Source organism: Bufo bufo, chromosome 11, assembly GCF_905171765.1.
Source record: "Bufo bufo chromosome 11, aBufBuf1.1, whole genome shotgun sequence".
In the NCBI taxonomy this organism is placed as follows: Eukaryota; Metazoa; Chordata; class Amphibia; order Anura; family Bufonidae; genus Bufo; species Bufo bufo.
In genome coordinates this window covers 80,155,270-80,171,046 of record NC_053399.1, presented here as the reverse complement: position 1 = coordinate 80,171,046, position 15,777 = coordinate 80,155,270, and the positions used below count along the sequence as shown (strand labels likewise).

The 15,777-nt window shown below is 45.0% G+C and overlaps 1 protein-coding gene across 5 annotated transcripts in view; it reads right to left on the bottom strand.

The window, feature by feature from the left end:
• The window catches only part of BMF (Bcl2 modifying factor), a 43,536-nt gene extending 33,241 nt beyond the window's left edge, over positions 1 to 10,295 (bottom strand). Inside the window, exon 1 of one of the 5 annotated variants that reach the window (XM_040411222.1) lies at positions 10,193 to 10,295. In XM_040411222.1, coding sequence (XP_040267156.1) covers positions 10,193 to 10,224 — 32 coding nt within the window. In that variant the 5' untranslated portion in view covers positions 10,225 to 10,295. Of the gene's footprint in view, positions 1 to 9,476; positions 9,617 to 9,913; positions 10,013 to 10,192 lie in introns of those variants that run through there. The other 4 variants (XM_040411225.1, XM_040411220.1, XM_040411221.1 and 1 more) reach the window with 4 other exon arrangements.
• Positions 10,296 to 15,777: the final 5,482 nt, after the last annotated feature.

Sequence of the window (15,777 nt, the reverse complement as noted above, 5' to 3'; positions counted from 1 at the left end):
GCTTCTGTGACTTATGAATGTTGGAACCAGTGAAGAAGGCAATGTGTAAAATTGGGGCACTAATAGTAGTAATTTGACAGGAAATATAATACGTAGGTTGTTTCATATTTATATGGTAAGGTAATAGGCTTGTTTTTAGGAAGCATGTGTGGGGCTTGGTGTTTTTTTTTTTTTCATAAAGAAGAGGTAAGGTTATGATAACCTAATAGTAGGTCACCAACGTTGTTTAGGGCAACAAAGCTGATACATTTGCCCCATTGGGTAAATGTATATACAAAAGTGGCAGAAACATAAATGTGTGTCTATGACTGAGGCACTGGAAATGGTAGTCTTCGGGCTTTGTGGTTGGCACTGAGGTAACCTGAAGCTGGTAGTCTTGGGACAAGGGGTTGACACTGAGATACCATGACACTGATAAGGGGGCACTGTTGCTGGAAGTATGGCATCAATATCGAAGTATGAATTCTATTATGGGGGAAATGTGATTGGCTAACACTCTAGGGCTTGTCAGCAAACAGACAGCAATCACTACTCCTGAACCCCCCCCCCCCCCAAAAAAAAAAATTAAAATAAAAAACTGCTCTGGCAGTCTTATATCCCCAAGAACGAAAAGATCAGCCAGCTGAAATCCAACTGCCCAATCCTTATCTTCCCCGACATATTACTAGACTACGCCCCTGTCAGACACCTCTGACGACAGGTTATCTCCTCTGATGAGAAGATAAGGATCAGGCATGTTGAAATCCAGCTGCCCAATCCTTATCTCCCCCCAAGATCTGCAGTCGCGGAAGAGTCAGGATTCCTCACTGAGATCAACATTTATCTAATTTATATTACTAGCCTAAGCCCCGTCAGACACCTCTGACGGCAGGTTATCTCCTCTGAGAACATAAGGATCAGACATGTTGAAATCCAGCTGCTGTCACGGATGGTGTTGGAGAAAGCTGGAACTTATAAATAAACATCCGACTGGCTTGAACCCAAACTAAGGAGCATATGGGTGAGCCCTATAAAACCCCTAGAGCTCTCCCTGACTGCTATGCCCATGCAAAGGTCTTTATGGTAGACGATTGCATGCCCACGTACCTTATACTGTGTGACACCTGAAAACCCTATAATAGTGAGGGGACACGACCACCAGCTCCCTGCACATAATACGGACGGAGTCAGGGTCACCTAGAATCAAGCCAGCAAGGAAACACAAATAAAGGAAAAGGACTTATCTGAGGAATCAGGAGAAGCAGCCTCCAGCAGTGAACACAATCCAGGAAGAAGTATAAACCGCAAAGTGAGGCAGTATGGGAGGGAATATAAAGGGAGACAATCAGTGCAAATAGGTGACAGCTGGGAGAAGGAAAGGAGATGAGAAAGTGAAACCAAAACAAAGAACATCATGCAAGAGGTAGAGAAGAACGTCTGGCAGATCTTCTCACAGAGCTGGCGGTGACAGCTGCCCAATCCTTTTCTCCGCCAACATCTGTCGTCGGTGGCATGTCAGGACACCATCATACAACGTTAGATGGTCAGCCACTCCCTCCAGAATCAGTGGCTTTAGGCACTCCAGCTGTAGTAAAACTACGACTCCCAGCATGCTCCATTCATTTCTATGGAGTTCTGAGAACAGCCAAGTAAGTGTACATCTTGGGAGTCATAGTTTTACCACAGCTGGAGTGCCGGAGGTTAGCCGTCACAGTCCTAAGGTTATTGAGAAGTGATTAAAACTCATGTCAATAACCCTGACAGGACAGAGATAAGACAGTCAAAGATGACGTAGGATATGCAATCATAGTAAATACCACTATAATAAACCTTTTATGACACTGTCACATACAACATACCAAAAGCCCAATAGACAGATACAGAGGAACCTAATGAAATATTATTTCCTAGCTACTGTATCTTTAATGTACATCTTAAGTTGCTGCATGTGACTTCCAGTAGTGCTCCGAAGGAGCGGCAACGTATTTTATAGGGTACTAATGAGCATCTAAAGTAAACTTCCCGTAACACCTCATTTCTCTACAGATGTCACCAGGAAATGCCACATTATATACGTATATCCTGTCTGTAGGAAGGATTAAAGACTCCTTTGTTTCAATTAACTAAGGCAGATGCAGTCACTTAAAGGGGTTGTCCAACAAATAATATTCAACGTTTTTCACACCAGAATTTGGACATGAATACTATAAAAAAGTTATTGCAATCACAACATTTGCGCTAAATGTAGTTTTTTCTTTTCTTTATTTCTCTGTCCACCTTGCTGAGGTGGTCGAACATGCTCAGTTCCATACTTCAACAGCCACCAGCTGTGACAGTTACGTATATAAACATTTCAATAAAGATGGATTTATTTTAGAAGATTGCTGGAATTTTTCTGGAGTTTGATGTAATTCACTGATCAAACACTGACCTTAGGCCATTTTTTCCGTGATCCGTGACCGTTTTTTCGTCCGTGGGTCTTCCTTGATTTTTGGAGGATCCACGGACATGAAAAAAAAGTTGTTTTGGTGTCCGCCTGGCCGTGCGGAGCCAAACGGATCCGTCCTGACTTACAATGCAAGTCAATGGGGACGGATCCGTTTGACGTTGACACAATATGGTGCAATTGCAAACGGATCCGTCCCCCATTGACTTTCAATGTAAAGTCAGGAGTAAATATACCATAGGATCAGAGTTTTCTCCAATCCGATGGTATATTTTAACTTGAAGCGTCCCCATCACCATGGGAACGCCTCTATGTTAGAATATACCATCGGATTTGAGTTACATCGTGAAACTCAGATCCGACAGTATATTCTAACACAGAGGCGTTCCCATAGTGATGGGGACGCTTCAGGTTAGAATATACTACGAACTGTGTACATGACTGCCCCCTGCTGCCTGGCAGCACCCGATCTCTTACAGGGGGCTGTGATCAGCACAATTAACCCCTCCGGTGCCGCACCTGAATGGGGTAATTGTGCGTATCATAGCCCCCTGTAAGAGATCAGGGGCTGCCAGGCAGCAGACCCCCCTCCCTCCCCAGTTTGAATATCATTGGTGGCCAGTGTGCGGCCTCCCCCGGCCTCCCCTCCCTCTATTGTAATATCATTGGTGGCCAGTGTGCGGCCTCCCCCGGCCCCCCTCCCTCCCTCTATTGTAATATCATTAGTGGCCAGTGTGCGGCCCCCCCCGGCACCCCCTCCCTCCCTTTATTGTATTATCATTGGTGGCCAGCGTGCGCCCCGCCCCCCCCTCCCTCTATTGTAATATCATTGGTGGCCAGCGTGCGCCCCCCCCTCCCTCTATTGTAATATCATTGGTGGCCAGTGTGCGGCCTCCCCTCTCCCCCCCCCCGATCATTGGTGGCAGCGGAGAGTTCCGATCGGAGTCCCAGTTTAATCGCTGGGGCTCCGATCGGTAACCATGGCAACCAGGACGATACTGCAGGCCTGGTTGCCATGGTTACTTAGCAATATTACAATATTAGAAGCATCATACTTACCTGCTGTGCTGTCTGTGTCCGGCCGGGAGCTCCTCCTACTGGTAAGTGATAGGTCTGTGCGGCGCATTGCTTAATGATCTGTCACTTACCAGTAGGAGGAGCTCCCGGCCGGTCACAGACAGCGCAGCAGGTAAGTATGATGCTTCTAATATTGTAATATTGCTAAGTAACCATGGCAACCAGGCCTGCAGTAGCGTCCTGGTTGCCATGGTTACCGATCTGAGCCCCAGCGATTAAACTGGGACTCCGATCGGAACTCTCCGCTGCCACCAATGATCGGGGGGGGGGGGAGGGGAGGCCGCACACTGGCCACCAATGATATTACAATGACCACCAATGATATTACAATAGAGGGAGGGAGGGGAGGCCGGGGGAGGCCGCACACTGGCCACCAATAAAATTAAAACTGGGGAGGGAGGGGGGTCTTCCCCCTGCTGCCTGGCAGCCCCTGATCTCTTACAGGGGGCTATGATACGCACAATTAACCCCTTCAGGTCCAGCACCTGAGGGGTTAATTGTGCGGATCACAGCCCCCTGTAAGAGATCGGGTGCTGCCAGGCAGCAGGGGGCAGTCATGTACACAGTTCGTAGTATATTCTAACCTGAAGCGTCCCCATCACTACGGGAACGCCTCTGTGTTAGAATATACTGTCGGATTTGAGATTTCACGAAGTGAAAACTCAGCTCTGAAAAAGCTTTTATGCAGACGGATCTTCGGATCCGTCTGCATGAAAGCAGCCTACGGACACGGATCACGGACACGGATGCCAATCTTGTGTGCATCCGTGTTTTTTCACGGACCCATTGACTTGAATGGGTCCGTGAACCGTTGTCCGTCAAAAAAATAGGACAGGTCATATTTTTTTGACGGACAGGATACACGGATCACGGAGGCGGATGACAAACGGGGCATTTTCCGAGTTTTCAACGGACCCATTGAAAGTCAATGGGTCCGCAGAAAATCACGGAAAACGGAACAGCGGCCACGGGTATACACAACGGTCGTGTGCATGAGGCCTTAAGCTACATTCACACGACCATATGTGTTTGCGATCTGCAAAACACTGATCCGCAAAAAATACGGATGCTGTCCTTTTGGCATCCGTATCGCATCAGGTTTTTTTGTGGATCCATTGTAACTATGCCTATCCTTGTCCGCAAAACGGACAGGAATATGACATGCTCTATATTTTTGGTGGGGCTACGGAATGGACATACGGATGCGGACATTTTTTTTTTGCGGACCAATCTAAATCAATGGGTCCTCATCCAATCTGCAAAAATACGAAACGGACACGGAAACAAAATACTTTTGTGTGCATGAGGCCTTATTCACACAGTGTTTGGTCAGTGATTTTGAGCCAAAACCAGGTGCGTCTCTAAACACAGAACAGGAGCAGATCTTTCCCTTATATCTTATGCCCGTAGAGGCTCCACTCCTGGTTTTGGCTCACAAACACTGACTGTGAATAAGGCCTTAGCATGGAAAGTTATTGTCTGCCAAATACACTAAGGAACAAGCAAAGCTTTATTATTGTATCATGAAAAGTAACATCATTTCCTCATAAAGTCTGTGTAACATGTTTTTCAAGATCTCTGCTTGCAGTCATTCAATGGAAACCTTCATTGTCTCTTTCAATCTGCCCTGGTCATGTGATGCTTGTCATGTGACCCAGATTTCTCTATAAGTAAACAGTAGTGGTTCCGAGAGTGATAGTTACTCCGGTTGTCCGGTTCCAAAATCAAAATTCAGTTTTTGTGCTCCTGACACCCCTCTCCATGCATACAGATGCCCCCAATACCTGTTTTTCATTTTTGCGCTTTTCTTCCCCCGTTTGTTCTTCAGACTCTCCTGTGTAAGGCCTAGAATGTATTGGCTTCTTTGAGGCAGAGCTGTTTACATTCTTCAGTTTCCTGTTTAGGTCTTTCCTAACTTTAGGGTACTTTCACACTTGCGGCAGAGGATTCCCGCAATCCGGACGCAAACCGATGGCATTTGTCAGACGGATCGGGATGCCATCCGGAAAAACGGATCCGGAATTTTTTTTTTGCCGGAATACTTAATGCCGGATCCGGCATTCCGGCAAGTGTTCACTATTTTTGGCCGAAGAGAAAACTGCAGCATGCTGCGGTATTTTTTCCGTCCAAAAAACGTAAGAGGGACTGAACTGATGCATCCTGAACGGAGTGCTCTCCATTCAGAATGCATTAGGATAAAACCTGTGACGGAACTCAATACCGGAAAACAAAAACGCTAGTGTGAAAGTACTCTTATTCATGCCTCGAGTCATAGACTTCCCTGCCTGCAATAACCACGCCTACTATACCTCCTGTGGCCATATTACTACACTCACAAATGAATCCTGCTAGAATTATATCAGTAATTTGAGTAGTGTAAGACAATCCCAATAGGAAGCAGTTTCTGACGCTTCCCTCACTGTAAAAAGTACGAGCCGGAGGAGATACCGGTGCATGCGCAGTGCATGTGTGTACAGAGCCGGAGCAGAGATACCGGCGCATGCGCACTGTAATTGAGCATACTGCGCCTGTGTTGGGGAAGAGGACGGAGGCCGGCGCTTCCACTTCCAGGAGGCGGTGACGTTATTAGTGACGATCCGTCTCCTGCTCAAGGCAGGAAGAGAAGAGCGGAAGACTAGGAGACGGACTTTGCCCGGAAGCACAGAAAAGCCATCTGGAGGTACCACGTGACCGGGAGGCAGACCTCAAAAACGGCTGCACTGTGGAAGGTAAGTATGTGAGCAATAATCTTTCCTCCACAAGTTAGCTTTTCATAGCCAAAAATAGGTTAAGCCCGGAGAACCCCTTTAATGCCGGAAGTACACAGCTCTATCCATTGCGTAGTGGACTGAACAGTAACTGCAGCACTGTTCCCACTGGAGTGAATGGGGGCAGTGCTGCAGTTACCAGCTCCGTCCACTACACAGTGGATGGAGATGTTTAGTTCCGATGCCAACTTCCAGGGCCAGAGCCACTCTAAAACAGTTTATCAGTGGGTAGCAGGGTGTCTGACCCCATCAGATTATATATTGATGGCCTATCTTAAAGATAATATTACAATCCTGGACAACCCCTTTAAGGACACAGAATACGTCCATATTTCAGACAGACTACGAGTTTACAAATCTGAATTCACAAGAGAAGTAAAATCATCCTCTGAAATCCAGCAGTTAACGAGCGTCTTTTCAGTGTGTCTTTCAATTCTGCACATGAACTGTGACAATGACGTAAAAATATGCGCAGTGTGAACAACACTGTGTTTCCGGGGAGCTGTTTTTGAAGCATATTATGAGTGTGAATCTACCCTAACACACCTTAGTGGTTACTTTGTCTTTTATCTACTTCCTAGTTCCATTTTGCAGATCTCTTTTCCCGTAATGTTTTTATTTTTGCCTCTTCACCTCCCCGATCACACTGCTCGCCAAGGACCTAAACAATGTTGTGAAAGTAGTTGTGGGAGGGCTTTGTGGGAGTCAACACGTCAGCCGAGCGCTGCTGAGTCATGTTTGGAAACTGAGAGCAGAACACGCTGGTGGGAGCAGCTGATCACTAACAAAAACAGGAGATAAACCCCTCCAGTGTTGGTCGTCAACTTGGTCTTCTTTCTCACTTGCTTCTTCTACTTTGCAAGAAAAAAACTTGGCGTTTTAGTCTCAATACAAAGTGCAAGAACATAGTTCAACAAGAATAAAAGGATATCCTCACTGGAACATTCTCTTCATAATAAGCTGAACACAGGGTGTTTAATTTCCCTGCAGCTCCTCCACAGGTGAAAAGAAGCATTACACATTCCAGATTGATATCCTTAGGCTCTTTAACTATACACAACCTAATATGTTACATACCAAGTTCTAATGCCATTAGTCCATTCAAAACCAGTTTTTACTCCTTTTTCCAAGAACCATCTGTCAAATGCCCGACTCTAACAAGGTAAGCAATGGCGTAGCTAGAAATGACTGGGTCCCACAGCACCCCACCTTTAATTCAGCTTCTGTCATTGACATCACATTTGGCCCCAGCAGCGCCACCTTGAGGCAGATCACACATAAAGTTTGTAATTAATAAGTAACGAAAAAAGTCCTGAATGTCTTTTAGAATGATGCCATCTCTTGACAGATGCACTTACCCCCATAGAGTACAGCACCAGGTTTACTGCTGGCTCTGATAACTTTTTAGGCCCCTCACCTGTGCCTACTGTGCGTGCTGGTTGGTCATATAATCCCCGGTCACTGCCTGCATTGGGTATACGGCGTATCAGCTGCCAGAAGCTGTGAAACAGATGTGGGGTGAACAGCTGCCGGCCGCAGAGTGGATGCAGCTGATTCAAGCCTGACATCTGCTGCTTGTTTATCCCGAGTCAACCCTAAGCGGCGGGTCGCTTCTGCTGACACTACTTACCCATTATGTTATGCTTCATCTAACAGGCTCTGTCTGAACAGACCACATCAAAACCCAACAATAAAAGTTTAGCTGAGCAAAGATCAAAAGAAATCGTCACACGAGACTGCTAAATATCTCACAATTAATGGCACAATTGTACGATTGCTCACAGTAATTCCTATCTGGAAGAGATTTGCTTCTTTCTCCTGGGTAGTTGGTCCCTCCCCGACCAGCGTGGCTTACCCAGGCATGACAAACCAGTGGAGGGGACTGAGAATGTTTTGGCATGGGACTGATGACATCATCATTTCCAGGGTGATGACATCACTTAAAGGGGTTATCCCATGATGAATGCAAAAAATGAAACTGACACATCTAACACAGCTAGAACCAGCCCTGTACCTCACATGGATCCAGAGATCTCCTCATTCATTGCTCTGCTAGATTTATATCAAGCTGACAGCTCAAGGGGCGTGTCATTTCTTAGATGTGTCCTTTCTGCTGCAGCTCTCTCCCTATCACAGCTCAGGGAGTGTGTCCTTCGTGCTGCAACTTCCTATCACAGCTCAGGGAGCATGTTCTTTCTGCTGCAGCTCTCTCCCTATTACAGCTCAGGGGGGTGTCCTTTATGCTTCAACTCTCTACTTATCACAGCTCAGGAGGTTAGTCCTTTTTGCTGCAGCTCTCTCCCTATTACAGCTCAGGGGATGTTTCCTTTTTGCTGCAGCTCTCCATGTCACAGCCCAGGGGGTGCATCCTTTCTGCTGCAGCTCTCTCATAACTGAGGAAGTGTATCCTTTCTGCTCAGCTCTCTCCCTATCACAGCTCAGGGGGGCATGTCCTTTCTGCTGCAGCTCTCGCCCTATCACAGCTCAGGGGATGCTTCCTTTCTGCTGCAGCTCTCTCATAACTGAGGAAGTGTATCCTTTCTGCTCAGCTCTCTCCCTATCACAGCTCAGGGGGGCATGTCCTTTCTGCTGCAGATCTCTCCCTATAACAGTTCAGTGGGGCATGTCCTTTCTGCTGCAGATCTCTCCCTATCACAGCTCAGGGGGGGGGGGGCGTTTCCTTTCTGCTGCAGATCTCTCCCTGTACCTGTCACAGTCACAGTAAATAGGACTGGTGCCAGTTGAAGGATGCAACTAAGCATGTGCGACCACATCTGTGAGGTGGACAGAGAAACAAGGAAAAGAGCTAACAGCAGGTGTCGCTATACAGATAGAGTTTAGCGAATAACCCACTGCAATTACAACAGTATTCAGATTCAGGTGCTGCAGAATATTCGAGTATTTTCTGGGGCGTCACATTTAATAAGACATGCTCAGCCATAGAGTAAGTAAAATCCAACCAGTGGTCAACGTATCTAACAAGGAGAAACTGTGCCCAGTGAGTGATAAAACAGCCTGGAGCACTACAAATCACAGCAAGCCGACAGAGCTGATAGAGAAGCAGAAGGTGAGGGAGAGCTCCACCACCATCACCCCCATCATCCCATTATACTCTCACCTTACCCTAGTCACAACAGTGCCATAGTGGAAGAGTCTGCCCCATCCCTATACAGGTGTAAAGAATAAAAGCTGCCCCGAGTACTCACTCCTGAGAGTCTCCCTCCTGGAAGCTGAGGATTGTGTTCATTAAAGTGCATGTAAGTGCACCGAGCAGTGTCTGCTGCCGGGGAGGGACAGGCTGTGATTGGCAGGAGGAGCAGTCACTTCGACATCAACACATCTCCCCCCCTGTGTCCTGGATACTGGCCGCCTTCCCTCCAGTCACTGTGTCCTGTACATTGTGTATGGAGCCAGCCCTATCCAATAACAATGTGCTTTACAGCCCTGATGTCCTCCCCACTGAGCAGTAATCTGAGGATACTTGCCTCCTCCATACCCTCCCTGTCACTGTTTAGAGGGTCACTTCCCTCCCCGCTCACTCCTGGATTCGCTGACGTTAAGGCAGATGTAGCAGAGCTGTGTTGTTTTTTTTTTTAAACTCATAACAATGAGATGGTTTGCCTGAAGCTATACGTTAACTCACGGCAATGTCAGCTCTGCTACATCGGTTCGCTTACAATCAGAGCGAGCTCCGCTTTATCAATCTCAGGACTTCACCGGGGACAGCAGTGTGAAGAAGCAACAGGTCCACCCATGTCATAACCTGACAATCCAGGGGCAAACATCCGGCAACTGAAGGGTTAACCTGCAAAGCGGACGGCTATCAGTAGCACAGTTATACTGGCGCAATGCCCAGGCTCGGTTTAAGCCAGCTAGCTGTCAGCCGCCAGTGTTTGGCCAGCAGCTTTTCCTCCAGACTCACCTATACACATGCATGCTTGGCTGGGTATACATGTGGAGAGCGAGCTGCTGCAGGATATCTCTGGTCGCCGCTTATTGTAGACAATCAACATGCCCAATCCTTCAACCCCCCCCCCCCCCCCCCCACAGAAGAAGTCAGGACAATCCCATACAGATAGGAGGGTTGGGCAGTACCTCTGAAATGATTGGGTTTGAGCAAAACTTACGTATTGGGTACTGTAGTGTTGATGACATCACCGCTCCCACCCAGCGTGATGACGTGGTGACGTCATCACGTTACCGCGCAAGATTTCGCATGGTTTCTTCAATCAAGATGGCTGTGATGGCCTCAATGTTAGTGTCAGATGCCGTGATCAGTGATGAATGCGGCATCTGAGGGGTTCAATGACTGGGGGCGGCGTGATCGTTGCAAATTGTAATTTTTGTTGAAGTTCGGCTAAGCAGCCGAATTTAATTTTTGATAACTTTGCTCATCTCTACTCCTGAGCTTCTATTACATGGGATCAGGGTGTACATAACTAAGGTCCGTTTCAAACTTGCGTTGTTGTTTTCCGGTATTGAGATCCAGCAGAGGCTTCGGCACTTGTATATACTACATATTGGTGAGCGCTCCTGTCAGGCTGCTCAGCCATGATGACATATCATAGGCAGGATCACCTCATTACCATTTATTATAGAGTAGGGTAGTGAAGCCACACACCCTCAGCCGCCTAGACAGCTCTGCAAGTAGTCCTGCTCACAGAATACAAAATACAAGGAGTAAAGGGTTAAGGAACAAGAAGAAACCAATGTGGATACATAGAACTGTAAAGAAAGCAATAAATGACAAAAAGAAAGCATTTAAATCACTAAAACAGGAGGGTAGAGAGGAAGCACTGAAAACAAAATAGAATATGTAAAAAACAAATAAAAGCCGCCAAACTAGAGACCGAGACATTAATTGCCAAAAAGAACAAAACTAACCCTAAAATGTTCTTCAATTATATAAATGGTAAAAAGTATAAATCTGAAGGTGTCGGCCCTTTATAGAGTAATGAGGGGGCAGTTGCAGAGAGCAATGAGGCGAAAGCAAAGCTATTAAATATTTTTTTCTCCCCACTGTATTCACTGATGAAAATAAACTGTCAGATGAAATGCAGAATGTAAAAGTAAATTCCCCATTAAAAGTGCCCTGTCTGACCCAGGAAGAAGTACAGCGGCGTCTTAAAAAGATTAAAATAGACAAATCGCCAGGACCAGATGGCATACACCCCCGTATACTAAGATAGTTAAGTAATGTCATAGCCAGACCCAGATATTTACGGACTCTATACTGACAGGGTGCGTTCCACAGGATTGGCACATGGCAAATGTGGTGCCAATTTTCAAAAAGGGTCCAAAAACAGAAACCAGAAACTTTAGGCCGGTAAATTTAACATCCGTCGTGGGTAAACTGTTCAAAGGTTTTCTAAGAAATGCTATCCTCCAGTATCTCAATAAAAATAAGCAAATAACGCCATATCAGCATGGCTTCATGAGGGATCGGTCATGTCCAACTAATTTAATCAGTTTCTATGAGGAGGTAAGTTCTAGACCTGACAGCGGCGAATCAATGGATATCGTATATCTGGACTTCTCCAAAGCATTTGACACTGTACCACATAAAAGGTTAGTATATAAAATGAGAATGCTCGGACTGGGAGAAAACGTCTGTAAGTGGGTAAGTAACTGGCTCAGTGATAGAAAACAGAGGGTGGTTATTAACGGTACACACTCAGATTGGGTCACAGTACAGTAAAATATCAATTTTTGCAGATGACACTAAACTGTGTAAAGTAATTTACACTGATGAGGACAGTATACTACTACAGAGGGATCTGGATAGATTGGAGGCTTGGGCAGATAAGTGGCAGATGAGGTTTAACACTGACAAATGTAAAGTTATGCACATGGGAAGGAATAATGCAAGTCACCCGTACATACTTAATGGTAAAACACTTGGTAACGCAGACATGGAAAAAGACCTCAGAATTTTAACAGCAAACTAAGCTGTAGAAACCAGTGTCAGGCAGCTGCTGCCAAGGCCAATAAGATAATGGATTGCATCAAAAGAGGCATAGATGCCGGTGATGAGAACATAGTCCTACCACTTTACACATCACTAGTCAGACCACACATGGAGTACTGTGTACAGTTCTGGGCTCCTGTGAACAAGGCAGACATAGCAGAGCTGGAGAGGGTCCAGAGGAGGGCAACTAAAGTAATACCTGGAATAGGTGAACTACAGTACCCTGAAAGATTATCAAAATTAGGGTTATTCACTTTAGAAAAAAGACGACTGAGGGGAGATCTAATTACTATGTATAAATATATCAGGGGTCAGTACAGAGATCTCTCCCATCATCTATTTATCCCCAGGACTGTGACTGTGACGAGGGGACATCCTCTGCGTCTGGAGGAAAGAAGGTTTCTACACAAACATAGAAGAGGATTCTTTACGGTAAGAGCAGTGAGACTATGGAGCTCTCTGCCTGAGGAGGTGGTGATGGTGAGTACAATAAAGGAATTCAAGAGGGGCCTGGATGTATTTCTGGAGCGTAATAATATTACAGGCTATAGCTACTAGAGAGGGGTCGATGATCCAGGGAGTTATTCTGATTGCCTGATAGGAGTCGGGAAGGAATTTTTTCCCCCTTAGGTGAGGAAAATTGGCTTCTACCTCACAGGGTTTTTTTTTGCCTTCCTCTGGTTCAACTTGTAGGATGACAGGCCGAACTGGATGGACAGATGTCTTTTTTCGGCCTTATGTACTATGTTACTATTTGGCAAACATGCTGTTGTGCATATTTTAGTATTTTAGGTATACCTACCAAAAATCCAATAAAAGTAATAAAGAAGTTAATGAATAGTAAATTCCAACTACAGAAATTTTTTTTAAAAAGATTTCAAAACGACAGTATGTCAGAGCAGAGCATTACAGACACAGATATCTTAGGCGTAAAGCCTGCTCGCTAGTGGAGGAGACCGCTACTATTACATGCAGTGATGTCCTCTGCAGGATGGGGAGGAACGATCGCTATGCCATCACGCTTTGCCATGCTGTACATTGTGATTAGACAATCTGCCGTCGGCAAGCGCTGACTTTTAAGCATGCTTAAAATCAGAATGCTCGTTAGCGAGTATCAGCTGAAAAATCGGGCAGTGTAAAAGGGTTCAAAGGGGTTATTCGATATCTAAAATATCCCCCACAATGCCTGGCCCCTTGTATGGATTATATGTACCTGCTCTCTGCCACCTACTTCGCTCTGGATCCCTGTACGGCCGCCGCTGCATCACCCCGTCCCCCCGGGAGGAGCAGCGAATAGCAGGCTGCGATGGGGACAACTCTCAGAGATAACAGAGATAACAACCAGCCAAAAAACGAATGTACAATATAGATGATGACAGTAAAACATGCAAACTGATCCAGCATCAGTCATATCAACAGCACAATGATCTCCCAGATATCATCATTGCCCCATAGGTATGTACACTATAGACAGTATTTCATAGGACGCTCGATCATGCTTCAGGAATTTTTTTGTAATTTTTTTTAAATGGTGCACACCTTCCGACCATTGGGGTTCTTGGCTCCTTGGATGGACAGTCCCTTTAAATTGGCCCACATTAGTTTATTAACCAACAATCTCCCTTTATGGTGTATAAACCTTGGAGGGTCACAAAAAAAAAAAATAGGACCATATTTAGGCTCCTTTCTCAGGGGGTCCCAACATTTAGAGATGGCATCATGACATCGGTTATCACTGGTATTAGCTTTAGTAACCCCAGCGTCATTTCTAGTCTTGTTTTTTTATAACTCATAACTGGGTTTTGATATTTACATTTTTTATTTTAATACCCGTGATTGACAAATGTATTATTCATTTTTTGCCATATCTATCCTACATGTTCTTGTTGTCCTAAGGGTTGTCCATATTTTTTTCTGAAGTGAGGACATGAATATATTTGCAGAAGTTGGAGCTACAGGACCACACTGAAGTCATCTGTTGCGGCGAGTAAAAATCAGACCCAAATTTAAAATAATTTTTCCAAAATCATCTCCAATACTGATAACAGAAATGTAATTTTCTCATTGGACAAGGTAGGGTTTTTAAAATTGTTCAAAAAAATCTCTCTCACACTTTAGACGGGTTGTCCAAGTTAAATAAAAACTTAGGAAGCCTCTGTAGATAGTCTAAAATAACAAAAAGATCATTACTCACCCTTCTCCCCTGCTTTTTCCTGCACTGCCCTCCAACCCTTCCTGCCACTGTCATCATCTTTGTAGCTTCAGTGATGATGTTCCTGCACCCAGGTCACTGTGTCACCAATCACTGGCCTCAGAGTTACACGGGACGTCACCGCTGCAGCCAGGAAAAAAAAAACATTAAAAAATCCAACAATGCAATAATGTTTTTTGCTCATTCTCCGTTCCAAAAAGCATAATAATAAATGTAAAATGTATGTACTCCAAATAGTACCAATGAAAACTGCAGGTTGTCCCACAAAGACACACTCATACAGCTCCATCAACAGAAATATATTTTTTTAATATCTTTTAGACTATGACTTATTGATGGCATATCCTCAGGATACCTCATCAATATCCAATTGGTGAGGGTCCACCATAACGGCACCTCCACAATCAGCTGATTCGATATGATTATGATGACCTATCCTGAGGGCAGTCGATATCAGGGCCCCCTTTATTATGCAGCTGGGTCTAGGTCAAGACAAAATAATGAACCTTCCTTTGACAACTATGTAGAGATATAATGCAAAAGTAAATACATGTGAGATAAACAATACAAAATCCTGCTTCAGTTATCTAGCATTACCTGGTTACAGTCACCCGCTAATTTTTGGTTGCTTTGTAAGGTTAGATGCCTCAAATTCTGTTTGTGTTTAGAGCATTGCGTTAGTGTCCAGCTCATGTGTAAATGAGAAAAGCTATACTCTTCTTACTGGTCATGGCTGAATGTCTACACTGATGATCCATTACATCAGGGCTTTCTACCATGACATTAAATTTTCATCCCCCTTGAGTTCTTTTGTTCTTCTTAAACCAATGCTGACCAGAAAGATGGAAATTGTGTACCACAGACGAAACCGACGCAGTCTATAGTTAGGGTTTCTCTCCTCGACAGTCGTCTTGTTAGCTGCCAGTCAAAACCCAGAATTAAACTTTAATCTTGGTGGCTTGAGTGGCTGGTTGAGACACAAGTATTGATGAGAACAAAGTCACAAAAGGACAAAGCTTTCTTGAGTTGTAATCTCTTCTTTTGGACGTCTCGAGGATCTTTTGAAGCCGCATATTCTATGAGCGTGAACTTCAGTTACCTTCATGGATATATAATGGTTGGAGATGGTTCATAGATAACGAGTGGTGAGACGTCTGTCCATACTAAGGACTCTCCTTTACATTGCCAGGTAGAAATCTTAGCATTTGCTACAAAATTGAGTAATAACTATTATGCTTCTTTAGACGTTATTGTTCTTTACTTAACATAAATTATGATGAGTGATATAGATGCTGTGTTTTAGGACCAAAGTATCTTAATCAACCAC